Raw genomic sequence first — 20,679 nt, forward strand, 5'->3', positions numbered from 1 at the left:
CTTGTATAGTTGTATAAGCTGATTACGGTATACTAGTTTAGAAGTAAACAACCCGATTTGAGGCATTCCATACATTACATGTGGCAGTCAAGGTGTCTCCGTTTAACTATGAAAGAAGTAGCTTACTTTTCAGGAAAGGGTGAAACACTTTCTCACGCTGGTTGTCCTGACGCGGACACGAACAAATTCTCAAACAATTAGGATAGGAATACGTTACGAAATTAGTGATATTTTGTTCTAAAATATATATATGAATGTAATTTCTTCACAATACTGATAAACTATTGATAAATAACAAATTTGTAGAAGAATAAGCATATATACTAATAAAACAATGTATATACAAAAGTTCAGGCACTTTTAGTAGACATTTATATTAAAATAGTATGTGACATATGCATGTGATGTCACCGATGTGTCTGTAAGAACGCGAATCTGACACAGACACGTGACCATTGTCAGTACGTACGTGCTACCCAGAATATATGTGTCATGAGCCGTATCAGGATACATTGTTTAGTCCCATATATACATACAGGAAATCACGTGACCTCTAAGATTCTACTAAAAAGATGTGATATACCAAAAAAAATCTAGCCTTCTAAGGGGTTACGGTTCGGCTCACTCGACAAGTTTTGACTTTCCAAGATATCATTCGAGGAACCAAACTTTACTTTACTGAAGACTTTATCTTTTTATCGGGTTTGTCTCTCGCTGCTTTATAAACAAACATAACTCTTATTTGGAGGGTAATCGAATCTGTCAAACTACTTTATTGTTTCATATATCATTTCTGATACTTATTAAAACCAAACATAACTCTTATTTCGAGGGTAATCGAATCCTTCAGTTAGTCACTTGTTCTTTGCAGATTGACTGTTTGATTTAACTAAAGCCTCTGAGAAATGTGCTAAGAGTTTGGATCAAATACTCAGTCCAGTCCATAAGTTTTTAGAAATCAGGAATAATCTTTAGTGCTAAGAATGATTCAGGAGTATAGTCTCAAATTATTGTTATTTTGCAAATTAAGAGATTAGGGTTACAAGATAAGTACCTAGGTGTGCCATAATTAATTCAAAGAAATAAAATAGATAATTTTGGATATGTTATAGGCAATTTTGATAGTAAATGACTAATTGGAAGAGTAAACACCTTCCAATCTGGGAGAACTGTTTCAGTTTGTCCTTGGTTCCCTAGCTTCCTGATGTAGAACATCTGTTGGTTCTTTCTTTCTTTCTAGAACATTAGATGACTTGAATACCAAGTATATTGTTTCATGTTTTTTAGACTTACTTCTTTTAGAGTTTTATTATTTTTAGACTCTAGTTTCATGCCTATATAAACAGGCTCGTTCATTGTTTAGAGACACAATTATTATTATCAAGTTTATGAAACTATACTCTTTTACAGAGAACTTATCTTTCTCGTTCTTTCTCCCAAACCTGCTCAATATACTTCGTCTCTTCCGCATCCTTTTCTTCCTTCGTATCCCCTACAACCTCCGTGTTGTATTCTTCTCAACAAGTGCTACATTAAGTGGCATCGAGCCAAAGTTTTGAGATTCTTATCTCAAGACAGATCCTTAAAACCGCTTCCGCAATTCTTTTTCTAACCCTTGTAAAAAAAAAATAGGTTTTGTTTTAATGGGAGACCAGGTTATTATAACTGAACTTACCAAGATTACAGAGAGGTTGAATCAACATGATACAACTTTTGCAAACATAAGCAGTGTTCTACAACAGTTACAAAAAGAGATTAAGAAGATGAATATTAAAATAGATTCTCTTGTTGAAGGCAAACCTGTAGATATAGAAAAATCAGAAGGTGAAGAAAAATCTGAAGATGATACAGGTTCTAAGGGTGAAGTAAAATACTCCATATCCAGATATTCTTCAAAGAATGGAAAGAAAAATAATTTTATCGAAGACAATAGTACTCCAAAAGGTGTTAAAGACAAACTTAACAAGATTAGTCAATATGAAGGGTATATCTATCACCCTTACAAGAAGCTTGCAAATCCTCGTGGTAACAGTGAGAAGATGAAGTTGAAGAAAAGCGCCTGCAATCAGGTCAAAACTCTTATGGATCTTTACCTGAGTACAAGCTCAAAGCAGACATTCCAACTTTCAATGGAAGGTTAAAGATAGAGGATATATTAGATTGGTTTTATAAGGTTGAAACTTTTTTTGAATTCATGGAAGTGCCTGAACATTCTAAAGTAAAGCTTGTACCCTATAAGCTTAAAGGAGGTGCAGCTGCTTGGTGGACTAAACTTTGTGAAGATCGTAGAAACCATGAAAAACCACCAATACGGACCTGGAAAAGAATGAGTGATCTTTTAAGAAGTAAGTTTCTACCTAGAGATTTCAGGCAACAATTGTTTATAAAATTGCAGAATTGCCAACAAGGCGCAAGGTTGGTTGAAGAATATGTAACCGAGTTTTACAACCTAATTGCTCGTGATGAACTTCATGAAACAGAAGAACAACTTATTGCTAGATTCATAGAAGGGATGAATAGAGTGATTCAAGAGGGAATGACACAATCTGTGTATACTATGGAAGAATCTATACAACAAGCCATCAAGATAGAGCGTCGCCTTTTTCTTACTCAAAAGTCTTCAACTAGGCAGTATCATCGATTCCAAGGTAAACCCTACTCTTCAGTTAGTTATTATGAGAATGCATATGCTCAAGAAGACAATATACATTCTTCTTCTTCTTAACCACAATATCAAACACCCAATTTTACTCATTCTCAGCACCCGATACCGAAGAATAATCCTCCAGTTCTTTCTAATCCAACTGAACTTCAATCCGTACAACAACAAGTTTCTTCTCGTCCAAGCTACAACCAAAATAGTCGTTTTTCATCAAAGGATCAAACCTATTTTCCACCTTTACCCAAAACAAATAATCCTTATGTTAAGTTTAGGGGTGAGAAGTGCAACAAATGTCAATTACCTGGTCATACTTCTGTTGAGTGTCGTAGAGTCCATGGATTAGTGCATGAAGAACCAGAAGGTACACAAAAGTATAGTGGATTGATTAAGGATGATAATAATGATTTTGAGAATACTGAGGATGAATTAGAAAGTGATGAAATAGTAGAAGAATTGTACAGTGAACACTTAATGGGTATGATTCGACCTTTATTACTTTCTCAACCTTCTTTTCACAGAGAAACAATATTTTTATAACAAGATGTTTAATTAAGGGAGTTACATGTGATCTAATCATGAACAGTGGCAGCATGGATAACTATATTTTTGTTGAAGTTGTTAAAAAACTGGGATTACCAGTGATTCCTCACCCTCATCCTTATTCTGTTGGATGGATAAATAGCTCTACTTCTCAAAAAATTACTCACCAATGTCTTGTTGAATTTGCACTTAAGAGTTATCAAGATTCAGTTTTGTGTGACGTTATTAATATGACTGCTGCGCATTTACTACTTGGAAGGCCTTGGCAATATGATATGTATGCAGTTCACAATTGCTTTGAAAATACTTATACCTTTTTCAAAGATGACAAGAAGAAAATTTTAGTTCCTTCTAAATCTACAACCGTTTACAAAGAGCATAGTGATGGCAAAACAAGTGCATTAGTAGCTAGCGTTGTGAAGCAACTGCAAGGACATACTCTACATTCACATGAAGATTCTAAGCCAATGATAGTCATTCCAGAAAAGGTACAACCCTTGATCAATCAATTTCATGTTATATTTCCTGATGAGCTACCAAAATCTTTACCACCTTTGAGAGATTTACAACATCAAATTGATTTCATTCCTGGAGCATCTCTTCCAAATCATGCTCATTACAGATTGAGTCCTAAAGAACATGAGATTCTACAGGGGAAGGTATATGATTTATTAGAAAAAGGTTTAATAAGATTGAGCAAGAGTCCTTGTGCTAGTCCAGCTTTTATTGTTGACAAGAAAGATGGAGGTTGGAGAATGTGTATTGATTGTAGAGCTCTCAACAGAATCACTATTCCTTATAGATTTCCTATACCCAGATTAGATGATCTTATTGATATGCTTGTGGAATCTAAGGTATTTTCTAAGATAGATCTTCGCAGTGGTTATCATCAGATTCGCATTAGCATTGGAGACGAGTGGAAGACAACTTTCAAAACTCGTGAGGGATTATATGAATGGTTAGTTATGTCGTTTGGATTATTAAATGCACCCAGCACTTTCATGAGGTAATCAGGTACTACAACCCTTCCTTGGTAAATTCATCATTGTATATTTTGATGATATTTTAATATACATTCGTAATGAAGATGAACATGTTTCTCATCTTTCTCAAGTATTTCAAGCTCTTGTTGAGAATGCACTATATGTGAACCTTAAAAAGTGCACATTCTTAACAACATCTGTCACCTTTTTGGGTTATGTTATTTCTGATCAAAGAATTTCAGTGGATGATTCGAAGATTAAAGCCATTTCTGAATGGCCTACTCCAACAAATATTAAAGATGTCAGAAGTTTTCATGGTTTGGCATCTTTCTATAGGCGTTTTATTCTCAACTTTAATTCTATTGCTGCTGGAGTAACTGATTGTTTGAAACAAGAACAATTTCTTTGGACTGAAGAAGCAGATAAGAGTTTTAATCTTCTTAAGGAAAAGTTATGTAGTGCACCAGTTCTTGCATTGCCTGAATTTACTAAACCTTTTGAAATCGATTGTGATGCATCTGTTGTTGGGATTGGAGCTGTTTTATCTCAAATTGGTCATCCAGTTGCTTTTCTTAGTGAGAAGAATTCTGAAGCTAAAAGGAAGTGGTCAACTTATGAACTTGAATTATATGCTCTTTTTCAAGCTTTAAAACATTGGCATCCTTATTTAGTGCATAATGAGTTTATTGTCAACACTGACAATCAAGCTTTGAAGTTTTTGCAGACTTCTGCTAAGATAAATAGAATGCATGACAGATGGTTGTCTACCATAAATCAGTATACCTTCTCTATTAAACACAAGAGTGGTAAGTTGAACCAAGTAGTTGATGCTTTAAGTAGGCGTGCTCACCTTCTTGTCACTCTTCGTAGTGAAAGTATAGCTTTTGACTACATCAAAGACTTGTATATTGATGATGAAGATTTTAAGACAATTTGGGAATAATGCAAGAAAATGTCTTCACGGTTTGATGATTTCCTTATTCAAGATGGATTTCTTTTCAAAGGTAATCGACTTTGCATTCCACAAGGTTCCTTAAGACTTCATTTGATTCATGAAATTCATGGCAGTGGACTTGGTGGTCATTTTGGTCGAGATAAGACATTTTCTTTAATAGAGGAGTGATATTTTTGGCCCTCTTTAAAAAGAGATATACAGAAGTTTGTTCAGAAATGCATGGTGTGCCAACGCTCCAAAGGTACGATTCAAAACACTGGTATATATACTCCATTACCAGTACCTGAAGCTCCATGGGTTGATGTGAGTATGGATTTTATACTTGGATTTCCAAGATCAGTTAAAGGCAATGATTCAGTTATGGTAGTTGTTGATAGATATTCAAAGATGGCACATTTTGTTGCCTGTAAAAAAACTACGGATGCTTCCAATGTGGCTTACTTACTCTTCAAGGAGATTGTACGCTTGCATGGAGTACCTAAATCTATCACTTCAGATCGTGATACTAAATTTCTCAGCTACTTTTGGAAGTCTTTATGGGTGAGATTGGGAACTAAGTTACAATACAACACCACAGCGCATCCACAAACTGATGGACAAACTGAGGTTCTCAACATATCTTTAGGAAATCAGATACGTGCAAAGATTGTTGATTTTACTGAGAAACAGTGGAAACTTTTCTTCCTCATATGGAGTTTGCATTTAATACTTCGGTGAATCGTTCTATTGGTAAGTCTCCTTTTGCAATTGTATACTCTAAGGTTCCAAATCATATTCTTGATTTAGTAGTTCTGCCTAAAATTTCACAGTCTCATGTGAAAGCTGATCAACTAGTCGACAAAGCTTCTCAGCTTCATCAAGAAGTGCGAACTAAACTTGTAGATTCTAATGTTAAATACAAGACAACAGCTGATCAACACAGAAGAACCAAGACCTTTGAAGAAGGAGAGCTTGTCATAATACACCTACGGAAAGAGCGTTTTCCAACTGGTACTTACAACAAAATTAAAATGAAGAAGTATGGTCCTTTCAAGATTTTGAAGAAGATAAATGACAATGCTTATGTGGTGGATCTTCCTACAAACTGGAACATATCTAACATATTTAATGTGCAGGAAATTTTTATGTTCCATGAGGAGAATGATTTAAGTTGATCAACTCGAGGCCAAGTTGTTTTCAAGAAGGGGGGGACTGATGTAGAACATTTGTTGGTTCTTTCTTTCTTTCTAGAACATTAGATGACATGAATAGCAAGTCTATTGTTTCCTGTTTTTTAGACTTACTTCTTTTAGAGTTTTATTATTTTTAGACTCTAGTTCATGCCTATATAAACAGGCTCGGTCATTGTTTAGAGACACAATTATTATTATCAAGTTTATGAAACTATACTCTTTTACGGAGAACTTATCTTTCTCATTCTTTCTCCCAAACCTGCTCAATATACTTCGTCTCTTTCGCACCCTTTTCTTCCTTCACATCCTCTACAACCTCCGTGTTGTATTCTTATCAACAAGTGCTACATTACTTCCCATCATTTAGCTGTTTTTCCCATGCCAAAAAGGATTCACTGACGGACATATGTCATCCAAAAAATATTACGATGAACAAAAAAACGGAAATATTATAGCTGTATACTTGACTAGTTCGAAGAAAATCACTAAACCCTTAGATCGTGAAGGCTTAAACATTAAAAGAACTGAGTGTTTGAATACTGCTTTGTTGACTAAATTGTGGTTATCGAGCGTGATACTTTTTTGGACCAAAATTCTAGAACATAAACACTTTCCTGAAAACAGTCCCTTACATTATGTAGATGATAGTGGGGTTCTTGGGTTTGGAGAGGAATATGATGGGGATTAGAAGCAGTCAAAAGAAACTATTACTGGAAAATAGGAGATGTCATCAAAGTTCATATTTGGAAGGATAATTGGATCCCTAATATATCTACACCTATTGACTACACTTTTGTTGCTTCTTCTTCTTCTATGATAATTATCAATCAATTGATTTTTAAGAATGAGTACAGATGGGAGATGGATATGTCAAATGCATTATTTGATAGCAACTTTATTAGGGAAATCAGTGTCATTCAGTTACTAGCTCATGGTAGTGATACTACTAGATGAAAACCTACTAATAATGGTTTATTTATGGTTAAATCTGCCTATAAGGTTATCGCTGATGATGTGTATGTGCAGGTGCAGGCAGGAGCAGATCTACATTGGGGGAAGTAGGGTCATTGTCCTCTATCTACACTTTTTAAATAAATGCTTATTTTATAAATTTTCAGGAAAATTTTATTACTTTTCAAGAGAAAATAGAGCAGGTACAATCCACTTAGATACATATAGTGGATTCATCAATATCAAGCAATCTAATGTCTAAAAACGGGACCTAAAGAAGCAGGATGTATTGTTGCTAATGAAGCTATCTTATAGGTTGTGAAACTCAAAAAATTATTTTCTTCCTAGATAATTGTATAAATTTTGAACTTTTTATTTATTTTAATAACTCTTTAGGTCGGAGAGCTAGAAAAATTATGAGTTACTATCGGTCAGCTAGCGGTGGTCTTACAAATAGTTTGCATGTTGTCTTTGGTAAAGACCACCTTGTCATGAGTTATATGCCCACCAAAGGAATAAAGAATGCACCAATTTCTTCTTTCCACTCTCGTTATTTGTGTATTGTTGACATAAATTATTTCCTTTAACAATTTGGACAGTGTCCAAATTCAAGTTAATTCAACATAGATTGGTACGAGTAGATGTGGTACTATCACACTATAATACCAATAATTTTAGATCCACCGGGACAAAAATTTTGTGGAATCAACCGGAAGAGACAAATATTGTGGAAAAACCACCCCTTAAAAATTTTCCTGATGGGTCCCAGAGGTTGTTTCACTCGATCTTATATCAAGAAAGAAAAACCGACAATGATATTCCCTGGACCCTACCGCCATCCCCTCGCTCCTTTTAACAACATTTTGGTCATGCACGAAATCCTTTACTTCCTCTTCTCAACTTTTGTTATTGCAATATAGCCGATCTTCTCTAACTTGGCCCAAGTGAAATTTTGTTTACAATCATATGCAGGAGTAGTCCAATAGGCAATAACCACTGGCATGCTATTCACATGACTTTGCAAGAGTAGTCCACTGGCAATAACCACTGGCATGCGGGGTCTCCCTAGCATTTTCCTTACAAGAGGCTCAGATCAGAGGGCAAGGGTGTATTTTCCATCGGTCAATTTGGTGGGTCATGTGGTCAAAGGACTGGTGAGACCCACATGACGCAAGACACAACACCACATTCCACATAGAATTTGGTCTTGAGTGCACAGATAACTAGAGCGCAAAATGACCAAAACAAGCTCTTGTTGTTTTGTTTTTATAAGATGGTAAGGTCCCCCAGAATTTGGGGAGAAAAGGTCAGTATAACTTTTCTTGTGGTCTTGACTTTGACCTTGACAAAGAACAATGGAAAGAGGGAGAATGATTGAACGGGTGAGTGACGGATACATATAAGATGAGACCAAACCGTGACAACAAACCTTAGAACATGGTTTAGTGAATGCCAACTCCCTTTTATATTTAAAACAATCACACTCGACAATCAAACAATCGTTATATATTATGTTTATGAAAAAATAATATACTATCTCCATTTCAGAAAAATAGACTGGTTTTATATACAAACTACACATGAAATCAGTTTATTATTTTGAAACGAGGAAGTACAATTATTACATATTACTAGCACAAGTCGAGTGCACGTGCTTTGCACGTCATGTCTTATGATATGTTCTTGAAAAAAATCAAAATATATGATACATGAAAATAAGATATACGTTCTTTCATATTACTTTTGAAAATCAAAAGAAATGAAAAATTAAAATTTTATGCTATACTCTTTGCATAGAGAATTTAAAGAATTTCCCGGTCATAAAAAGTGTACAAAAATTCAGCATATAAATTCCATTAGGATTTTTTAATCTCTTCTTAATTGTTTTCGGTAGGATTTTTTAATCTCTTCTTAATTGTCTAGTGGATTTTCTTTAAAGAATTATTGTGTTTAGTGTTCAATAATCTAGGAACTTTGTTATCCTTGGACATCACTTTCCTGTGCGATTTTCTCTTTTTCTTGCTTAAAAAAAAAAAAATTCATTTTTCATTAACCTCCTTAGTGCCTCTGTTGCAACGTGCTGGGTTTGAAGAAATGATACCCTCAATCCAAAACCCATACCCTTCTGATCTGACTAATTCCAAGGTAAGTCCTCTCAAACTATTTTGGTCTTATCAATTCAATTTCATTCGTTTTGCAATTTCGCTGTCTTGTCTAGTTTGATCTTGTCTTAAGCATCGCTCAAGTTAGCATAATCCCTTGAAAGCCCTTTAAAATCTTATTCATCCTTTCCCTCCCTTTCCCTCTTAGTCTTCTCATTTAACCTCCTTTATCAAAACCATTTTGAACCAGTATATCTAATCCTCATAATGACTATTCTAGTCTGGAATTTCCAAGGTATAAATCTCTCACATTCAATTCAACATTAAAAAGGGTTAGTCTCTCTTCACAAACCTAGCATATTGTTTCTCTCTGAAACATTAGCTAATGACCAACGCATGAGGAGATTATCACAAACCTTCCAATTCAATAATTACTTCACGGTCCCAAAAATTGGAAGGCGAGGCGGATTATTTTTGATGTTGAAAGATAACCTAAATATCCAAATTCTATTCCACTCTCAAAATTACATTCATACAAAAGTTACACCACCACTTCCAGAGCAACCGTGGTTCTGCACGAGTATTTATGGGCCACCGCATCCGGATACAAGGAAAAATCTATGGCTGGAAGTCCCTACAATCTTTAGCAACGTCAATCCTTCCATTCCTTGGTTATTACTAGGAGACTTCAATGACGTCCTAGACAAATCGGGAAAAAAGGAGGCAGGCAAGTAACATATGCTCAATCTCAACCTTTACTCACTCTCATGGATCAAAGGGGTTTTATAGATCTGGGATTCCGGGAAAACCCTTACACCTGGAAAAACAACCAAATGGGACAGGACAACATTCAAGAAAGATTAGATAGAGCCTTAGCAACCCAACTTTGGCGAACGGCAAATCCACATGCAACAATAACTCATCTTCCAAGAATAGCATCTGATCACGCCCCAATACTGCTACAAAGGAAAAGCAATGGATTGGCAAGGAACAAAAAACTACAAATTTGAACACATATGACTCTCTCATCCCCAACTCAAGCAAATAGTCGAATCGGCATGGGAGCAACAACAAGATAGTGAACCTACCCTCGACCTCCAACTAAAACTCATAACAACTGGACAAAACCTCTTAGAATGGAACAAACAAACCTTTGGCCACCTACCAACTATGATCAAGAAATCAACAACCAAGATAAAGCACGCACAACATCAATGTGCAACCCAATCGGCTCTGACCTGTAATTCTGGCTACATTAAGAAAAACAGCTAAGGATAGATCATGCAGAACTCTTACAATGCCATGCGACATACTGGCAACAAAGATCTAGAATTCAATGGTTACAATCTGGGGATCTCAACACAACCTTCTTCCTTACTAAAGCTACCATCCACGGAGCCTGTAACAATATACAACAATTACAAGATCCACAAAACAACTGGATTGACAAGAAGGAAGACGTTGTTCAACTCATTCTAGATCACTACACTCAGCAATATACGGCCCCACCTACAGTGATTAATGAAGACCTTTTCACAAATATCAGACCAAGATTAACTCCCAGACAAGCGGACCTACTCACAAAGGAAGTAACTACAACGGAAATCAAACAAGCCATTTTTTCCATAAATTTAGAAAGTGATCCAAGTCCGGATGGCTACACAAGTAAGTTTTTTAAAGTTTTCTGGGAAACAACTCATCTCCAATTGATAGAAATGGTTCGAAGTTTTTTTAATAACCTAAATATGCATCCTCTCATGAATCACACAAACATAACACTAATACCTAAAATCGACCATCCATCAAAACCATCTCAGTTCAGACCCATAGCACTCTGTAACGTCACCTATAAAATCATTTCAAAAATTCTAGTCAACCGAATTAGACCACTGCTCCCATTCTTAATAAGCCCCTTCCAAAGTGCTTTTGTCCCACAAAGATCAATACACGATAACATAGCGATTGCTGGAGAACTCTTCCATCATATCAAAACCTCTAACCTAACCAAAGATCCAAAAATAGCTCTCAAACTTGATATCCAAAAGCCTATGATAGCTTAGACTGGGGATTCATCAGAACCTCCTTTACAAAACTTGGATTTCCACCAGCCTTTATAGACTACATTATGCTATGCGTCACAACAGTTACATACTCAATCAACATCAATGGTACACCCCATGGCTACATCACCCCAACTAGAGGAATCAGACAAGGAGATCCGCTTTCTTCCTATATTTTTATTATATGCGCTGAAATCTTATCTACAAATCTAGGAAACCTACAAAACCAAAAGTTAGTTAGGGGACTCAACATATCCAAAAAAGCACCACCCATTATTCATTTAATGTATGCGGATGACTTATTAATCACATATAAAGATTCCAATCAGAGTAACCAACACCTTAAATCCCTACTGCACTCCTATAGCACATCTGCTGGGAAGATAATTAATACTTCTAAATCAGTAATCATTCATCACCCAAAACTAGACCCGACCAAAGTAAACGAACTTCAACAATTCTTTAATATGTCGGCTACTTATAAACCTCCAATCTATCTAGGAGTCCAATTCAAACAAGGATGGGCATCCAACCAAACCTTCGCTCCCCTCTTACAAAGATTAGCCCGAAAAGCCAAAGGATGGATGACAAAATGTTTAACTCCAGCCGGGAGACTCACTCTCATCAAAACATCCCTAATTCCCACCTCAAACCACATTATGTAAACACAAAATCTACCCAGCAATATTCATAAACAAATAGATCGTATCACCATGAATTTTTTCTGGGGACATGACTCAACCATTAAAAAACTTCACCCTATAGGATGGGATAAAGTAACAAAACCAATATCCGAAGGAGGATTAGGAATAAGGAAGAGCAGCGATCATAATAAGGCACTACTCATGAAGAGAATCTGGAATCTACATGAATAACCCAACTCTATCTTCGGAAGTCTCTTCAGTGCAAAATATCTCAACCAACAACCAATTCTACAGGGCATTAACTGCATACCCTCCTCTTCCAGTCCTCAATGGAGACAACTAGCAGCAATAGTCCCTACCATGCAGCATTTGATATTCCATCATATTGGAAATGGATTATCAACTCCGATAGAAGCCAATTGGATTCCACAATCAACAAACCCAGACCAATCACAATGCTACCCAATCCAAATGGTAGCAGATCTCATAGACCTAATTTCCCACTCCTGGAATCACGAAAAATTAAGCTCCCTTCCCAATACCATAACCCAAAAAATCATGAACATCCACCTACCCCGAGATGCCCCTCAGGACAAAATTATCTGGCCACACTCAAAATATGGAAACTACACCACCTCATCAGGATATAAATGTTTAACCCATGATCAACCAACTCACACTCCTCTACCACCCACCCAATTCTTATGGACTTTACCATGTCCCCCAAAAATTCGGCTTTTCTTGTGGAAAGCCATAATGAAGGATTACCAACCTTCTCACTCTTACATCATATCCATTTGACCAACTCAGACATATGATCCAGAATTAGCAAGTCACCTTCTAATTCAATGTCCAACGGTAACTACCTCTTGGAACACCTTACTCACTCAACTGTCAATTTCATCAAACTCCAATCCTCCCCCCACTTTCACCATTACGCCTCAGACGACCATTTCACATATCCCACAACTACCTACGTCAACTTCTATAATCTCCTCTTTCTGTTTTCTATTCTGGACCTTATGGCTAGTTAGGAATAACCTAATTTACCAACAAAAGGAAACAACTTCAGACGAAATCCTAGCATGGGCACAAAAACTACAACAAGAATTCTACGGGGCACTACACTCTTCACTACCAATCGTACCAGGAGATGCACCGTTATTTAACCATCCAACGAGAGACAAAAGAATATCAATAATATCGATAGGATGGTCTAGCCCACACATCAATTGGATTAAGATTAATACAGATGGAGCAGCCAGAGGTCACCCGGGATTTGCGGGGGAAGGATTCATATGCAGAGATTCTGACGCACGAAGTTTAATGGCTCTAGCTCAACCACTAGGAATCACAACTGCATTAACTGCAGAAACATGGGCTCTGCTATTAGCATCAAGAACAGCAATAGAAAGACAATGGCCAAGAGTTCTTTTTGAAAGCGATTCAGAGAACCTTCTGCGATTCGTCACTTCCTCCAACCACCACCTTGGCACATATCGGGAATGCTAGAAGAAATAAAAATCAAATTCCGACAAATCCCGCAGGCGGCTATTCAGCACAACTACAGGGAAGGAAATCAAGCGGCAGACGGGTTAGCCAATCATGCAGCAGATGGAAGTCAAACAGGGAATTTATCAACTATAATATGGGACCAGGCAATCCCATCTTTTATTAGCCAAATTTTATTTCTTGATTTCGTGGGCACCACATACCCACGACAAATTGTAACCTAACTTCTTTTATTTAATAGCATGCTTAAAAAAAAGATATGAAATGTTTTAATTCATCGATATGTTTTACGAAAATGGCATTTTTGTAAATACAAAAATGAATTAAACCTGTGAATATATGCCTCTGTATTACACCGTATTTACCCTAATATCCTTCCCCCAAAATGAAATCCCACCGTTGAGATCCAAGCATGAAAATCCTATAGCTCCAGACTAATGTCACACGGAAAACTGTTAAGGAATCTGAACAAATATGACGGATGAATTTGTGTCCTATAAGATCTAACGGTTGTATTTCAAAATTGGGTGAGCTTTCATTTTTGGTTGCGCTCATTAAAGTGGTGGGAGATGGTCTAACTGGGACTTGGAGCCGCCCTCCACACCCTATTTTTGCTTAAGTAGATTTTGTTGCATCTTAATTACGAAGAGAATAATTGGGTGGAGTCCAAATTAATTATGCCAAATGATGCAGGTACATTTCAAGGAGCTTGGTGTGTCCCTGTAGTAGCCGAAGCTAAAAACAAACTTACAAAGTAATGCATATGATGTTATCAACTGGGTAAAGAATAAACAAATTACAAATACGCATTTTGAAGGGATTGTCTCACTTAAAGAATCCGTCCTTTGAAATATATCTTTATTCAACTTAAAAAATACCCCTCAATGGGAGCAATTAGCACAAATTGTTTCCAAAAATGAAAGCAATTTTTTCAAATTGGCTCTAAATTTGGAAGTAATTTTCTCAAGTTGATTCAAAAAAGAAAATTATTTATTACCCCTTGAGGGTATTTGTGTAAGGTCGACCAAAATTGACGGCATTTATAACATTCCCACTTCTCTCAATGGGGTTAATCTATTGGATGGCAAGATAGTGTTTATTAAATGGATAAATAACTCTATTATTAGAAATCATCTAAAATCTCTTAAGATTATTGGGTCCTATTAACTTGGATACTCGTATACATGTTAAGGAGTATTTATCTTGTTTTCCCAACTTTTCTATTCAAATATCAAGGTAACTATTAATACTAAACCAACTAATTAACATAGAACCCACTAATGATATATAACGAGTAATTTACGGTAGTATCCTTGAAATTCATTGAACGATTTAAATATTTGATTCCCATTTCTTATAATTAATGGATTGGTTAACAAAGTTAAATATTCGCTCCGAGATTCATTTTTTTAATTCACATTCCACACCGGCTTATTATTGAAACTTAGATTAATCGTGTGATTTGTTGTGGTTAATACTAACAAAATTAATGTTAACAAAGTTTACTCTCATGTTTTTATCATTTATTTATTTTGTGGTTTATACTAGTACAACCGTTGCCACGGCGGAAGGGCCGATCGAAAAAAATCGGAAAATGGGATTTTTTATGACTACTTTTGTCCCGTTTTAGAAAAAGTGATCACTTTTCCTGAAACAGAGTGAAAGTATCACTTTTCCTGAAACAGAATGCGAAAATATCATTTTTTCAGAAATGGAAAATTAATCGATCCATAAACCAAAATATGGTTGCATGATGTGTTATACATTCTTTGTGGTGGTTTGCATAATGGCCATGCATTCAATTTTCGAGAATTGTGCTTAAAGTGAAAGTATCACTTTTCTTGAAACGAAGCGAGTACATCATTTTATTAGTTGCAAAGGAAAATTAGTTGATGCATAAACCAAAATATGGCTACATAAAGTATTATGTATCCTTTGTGATGGTTTGCATAATGAACACACATTTAATTTTCTAAAATTGTGCCTAAAATGATAAATACCTCCAAATTTTTCGTAAAAACTTTAAATTTGATATTGTTGTTTGTACTCATTGCGTAGATTTTTTTATAACCTTTCCAACGATATGAAATTTGTAAAATTGTAAGGCACGGATTTTTAGATATGTTATATTGAAGTTTGTTTTCCAATTATAGGCCTAAAAAGATAGGATACACAAGTAGATATAATAACTGGACTAAAAGGGAGGGACAATTTTGTCTAGTGAAAAAGTAACCATGGACATGGAAATTTCCAATCTTTTTATCAAACTGAACATTTTTGTTAGGTTTCATTTGAAAAAAAGTGGTCATAAAAGGAACTCCCTCCCTACGGGCCCTTCGGGCCCTCCGGTCGGTCGACCCAATTAACAAAATCAGATTTTGTAGTTGTTAACGTAATAAATAACCAACCGAGTATAGAGATAAACATTTTATCTTCTGGTCAAATTTTTAGATAAACACAAAAGTCAATTGTTGATACTGCCAAAAACTCAAAATACGCATGAAATATAAGCCGTAGAAATGAAAGTATGAGTTAGCATGATAAAGTTCTTACTGGTATTATATACTGATAAGGGTACAAATGGGATTAATATTTTATAGAAAACATGTAAATCGTATTTCAAGATAACTACAACTCCAATAAAGTTTATAAATTCAAGACAGATTTTTCTTAAAAGTGAGTTATTAATGTCTCCTTAATATGTATATTGGTATACAAGTTAAGAGGACCCAATAAGAATAGGTGAGTTATCATATACCTAGAGAAACAAATAGTGCATCAAACATTTTAACTAAGGAAACAAGTAGCAGTTTTATCCCTATTTATTGGGAGTCTGATGCTACTATTGGGTTGAAATCTCTTATTAGATAAAAACTCTATGCATATGCAAGTCCCGGCAGAAGTTAAATGAAAATTTCTTCTCCTATTTATAATAAAAAAAATAAAAGTGATGCATATTAAAAAGTTTAGTCTTTTTGATTTTAATTGATAACAAGACTTTTAATTTGAAACCTCGTTTCATGCGAAATTAACGAAGTAAAAACTACGTACATCGAGTATTTAGATGATGGATCGCTTGGTTACATATAGGCATTCTATTAGATGTTACTAATAAGTTTTTTTTGAAAAAGGAAGGTTGTATTAAAAAAAAGAATTGTACAAAGTTATATACAAAGGAGAATCACAAAAGTGAAACTCCAAACCCTCATAGTATAACGGGACTTATCTCGAACAATAATTGTGAAGTATAACATCCTTTGAAAATTTCCGTGATCGAGCTCCACATAGCGATGTCCAGCTTAATAGCGCACTTCAACTCTTCTTTATCTTTTGCTCTTCCATCATGAACCCTGATGTTTCTTTCTAGCCAAATCTCCCAACAAATTGCATACGACATAAGATGCCATACCGTCCTTAATTTTGTTGAAACTCCCTGTATCTTCCAATCTTGTAAGCAAACTCCAAACTGAGAATTAAAAACCCAATTAACCTGAACTGCATCCATGAAATAATCTCATATTTGTTTTACCCAGCTGCAGTGAAGCAGCATGTGATCGAGTGTCTCTTCTTCTCTATTACAGAATAAGCAAATAGTCGAACTCACCGTCACCCCCCTGTGATGTAGCATATGTCTGGTAGGAACTGAATTGTGTAGAGCCGCCCAGATGAGAAACACGACCTTAGGAGGCGCCAGTCTACTATGAGAAATCTGAGCAAATTCCCAATCTTCATCCGCCTCTTCAAACTTCGCATAAAGAGCCCTAGTTGTACAAGCACCATCCACTTCGTCCTCCAAATCCTGTGTTAGTATCACGTTTCTAATATCGAATTTTAGCTCAAGTAAATCCACACTCTCTGCTGCATTCAGAGCTCTAGCAAACTCAAAATTCCAAACCCCAGTTTTTATATTTGCTATCGAAGCATCCTTTTTTTTTTGCTAATTCTATAGAGTCTAGGGTATTTGTCTTTTAAAGCTCTTTTCTCAAACCACCAGTCATGCCAAAACCTAATAGATCTCCCATTTTGCACTCGAATATTAACAGCTTCATGAAAATCTTCGTTTGCCTTTGAAATCCCAAACCATAAACTACGACCCATTGATTCCGTTACCTGCAAGGGAACTAGAAAGGAACCATCATATTTAGTTTTTTCACACATAATCTTCCTCCACAATGTTGTTTTCTCACTGCAATATCTCCCATGCCACTTTGCCAATAATGATCTGTTGATCCTTCTCAAACATCTGATACCCAAGCCGCCTTTTCTTCTTGCCTTGCATATACGCTTCCAAGAAATCCAGCTCATCTTTTTATTCTCATCATCCTCTCCCCAAAGAAATTTACGCATAATACTGTTCAACTGTTTCTCCACAGCAACTGGAAGATAATAGACTGGAAGGAAATATGTTGCAATACTTTCCAAAGAGCTCTTGATTAGAGTTACTCTACCTGCTTTGTTGAGAAACTTTCTTTTCCAAGGAGCCAGCTTTTTCCTCATCCTCTCAATCACGACCTCCCATATTGCCTCACTTCTCTTGCATGCTCCAATTGGCATTCCCAGATATGTGATAGGTAATTCGTCAGTTTTACAACCCAACTCCATAGCCAATTCCTCCACCATCTCCTCAGCTCCTATGCTTGTCATCGAACTCTTTTCTAGATTCAACTTCAAACCAGTCAACACCTCAAACATTAACAAAATAACCAACAATCTTTGAACCTCCTCCCTTGTTGCATTTATCATTATAATTGTAAAATATATTTCAATCTTGTTTTTTCTAATAAGATGGTGGAACGGTTACTAATTAGTTGTTTTTTCTTGTTGCCATTAGCTTTCAAGCTTTGATTTATTTTGGTTTAGAGAACATATTTCATGTATTTTAATCTTTTATTATAAAAGTTTTAGTTTACTTATCCAAAATAAATAAGTTGTCTTTTCTTTTATTAATTTGTCGTGTAAACTTCTAAATAGAAAATGTAACAAGCCAGCTGAAAAAGGTAGGTAAAAGTGGTAATATTATAGTTCGGCATGACAGACCGTCAGATTTTTTTCATCCTAAAATGTAAATAAATAGGCCTATTAAATTTATATTTTTTTTATTGGAAAACAAACTAATGTTTCTATTATGTTATAATGAATTTTTCATTTCACATTCAATTCTATTTTTTAAAAGAAATATACAAGTCACTTGTTTAGGGGAAAAAAATAAATAGACATATCAAATTCATAATTTTTTCGTCCGAAAACAAACTAACATTCCTATTAAAGGCTAGTTTGATATTGTTGCAGCTTTTATAAAAGCACTTTTCTGTTGTGCGTCGTTGTGATGTGCTGTGAGAAAAAAACAGTTAGACGTTTGGTAAAATATTAATTAAAGTTAAAGCTGATTAAAAAAACAATCAAAGTATGTTTGATAAAATATCAAATTAAACCATAGTTGTTGTGGCGAATGACAAAAACAGACATATTTCTGAAAATAGTTTTATTCAATTTTACTGAGTTAAATTTTTTTTTACTATTAATTTACTAAATTTTACTATTATTATGATTGCTAAAAAATTTATTTTACTTAACCACTTTTTTAATATATATATAATTTTCGAACAAAAAATCAAACTTAAACTAAATAATTATTTAATATTTAGTTTTAGTTTTAGTTTTGACAAATTAAATGAAATGGTATCATAAAATAGTTTGAAAATAAAATATAATAATATTTAAAAAATAAGATATAAAAAATAAAAAATTGATTGTATATATATTTAAGGGTAATTTTTGTCATTTACAAAAGAAAATAAGGACAAAAATAATAAATCAAGCATTAAATTTTGGTGGGACCAAAGCTCCTCCTCCCCAGCTTTTAAAAATTGAGAAATTTGGGAAGTGCTTTGGGTAAAAATCACTTTGATTTTTTTTTACCAAATACCAATTTCAAAAATTATTAACATATATATGTTTTGAAAGTGTTTTGGAAAAATAAAAGCATTATCAAATCCGGCCTAAGTTTTTTTTTTCAAGCAAGCTAATAAATAAGAAGAGTTAAGTTACAATTTGTCGTGGATATGTAGTGCCCACGGAATCATGAAATAAAATTTGACTAATAAAAGATGAGATTGCCTGGTCCCATATTTTAGTTGATAAATTTCCCATTTGACTTCCAGCCGCTGCGTGATTGGCTAACCCGTCTGCCGCTTGATTTCCTTCCCTGTAGTTGTGCTGAATAGCCGCCTGAAGGATTTGTCGAAATTTGTTTTTGATTTCCTCTATCATATCTGATATGTGCCAAGGTGGTGGGTCCGAGGATGTGATGAATCTCAGGAGGTTCTCTGAATCGGTTTCAAAGAGAATTCTTGGCCGTTGTCTTTCTAATGTTGTTCTTGATGCTAGCAGCGGAGCCCAAATTTCTGCGGTTAAGGTAGTACCGGCCTAAGTTTTGTTGAAATTTCCATTTCCATTTCCATTTCCATTTCGCATTCAATTTTATTTTTAAAAAGAAGCATGTAAGTCGCTGTTTAAGCGAAAAATAGCGGTTATAATCTCTTTTTCTTTTCTTTTTTCCTTTTTTTTTTGTATCCAAAAAGTAACAGAGACTAGTTATTGCTTACATTCCAAAAACTCGCAATACTAGTCGGAATATTAGAGCTAGTCCACATGTTTTGGACTTTGTGATTCAAAGCATAAGAAGCTAAAGCATAATAGCGGTAATAATCTCAAACTGGAATTATTGACTCATGTCAAAAATTGTGGAATTTCTTGCCAGAGTGACATGGTCGACGAAATTAGCACACTTTTGTTTTATCCAGTAATAACTCAAAATTGCTTTGATAATATCAAAATTTAATTATTTAATCGCCAATTAGCCCAATGATGAGTGGTTTGATCGACAATATATGAGGACCTCAATGTGGTCTAAATTCGATCCATGTTTTATGCGACAAAGTATTATGACCACCGACCATTCATTAGAGGCACATAGCTTGTACTTGAAAAAGGTACTCTAGCTGTAGCTTATCGTAGAACTTACCAATTACCGTCGCTCCGTCCCAGCTTATCATTTAACAGTAGAAACTAAACAACGGGTCCTTACAAACATACACA

At 35.1% G+C, this 20,679-nt stretch overlaps 1 protein-coding gene across 1 annotated transcript; it reads right to left on the reverse strand.

The window, feature by feature from the left end:
* Window positions 1–16,995: 16,995 nt before the first annotated feature.
* LOC113315817 lies at window positions 16,996–18,324 on the reverse strand. The gene is made up of 4 exons (XM_026564067.1): window positions 17,854–18,324; window positions 17,588–17,691; window positions 17,186–17,453; window positions 16,996–17,076 (listed from the first exon to the last, which is right to left on the reverse strand). The coding sequence occupies exons 1-4, from the start codon at window positions 18,322–18,324 to the stop codon at window positions 16,996–16,998; spliced, it is 924 nt and encodes a 307-aa protein (XP_026419852.1).
* Window positions 18,325–20,679: the final 2,355 nt, after the last annotated feature.

The sequence above is a fragment of the Papaver somniferum genome, chromosome 10, assembly GCF_003573695.1.
Source record: "Papaver somniferum cultivar HN1 chromosome 10, ASM357369v1, whole genome shotgun sequence".
Classification (NCBI taxonomy): domain Eukaryota; kingdom Viridiplantae; phylum Streptophyta; class Magnoliopsida; order Ranunculales; family Papaveraceae; genus Papaver; species Papaver somniferum.

Coding starts and splice junctions, on each gene's coding strand:
- LOC113315817 (XM_026564067.1), bottom strand. CDS start 18,324: ATGATAAATGCAACAAGGGAGGAGGTTCAAAGATTGTTGGTTATTTTG. Junction 17,692..17,853: donor CTTGGAAGCGTATATGCAAG/GCAAGAAGAAAA, acceptor GTTCCCTTGCAG/GTAACGGAATCAATGGGTCG. Junction 17,454..17,587: donor CAAAATGGGAGATCTATTAG/GTTTTGGCATGA, acceptor TGAGTTTGCTAG/AGCTCTGAATGCAGCAGAGA.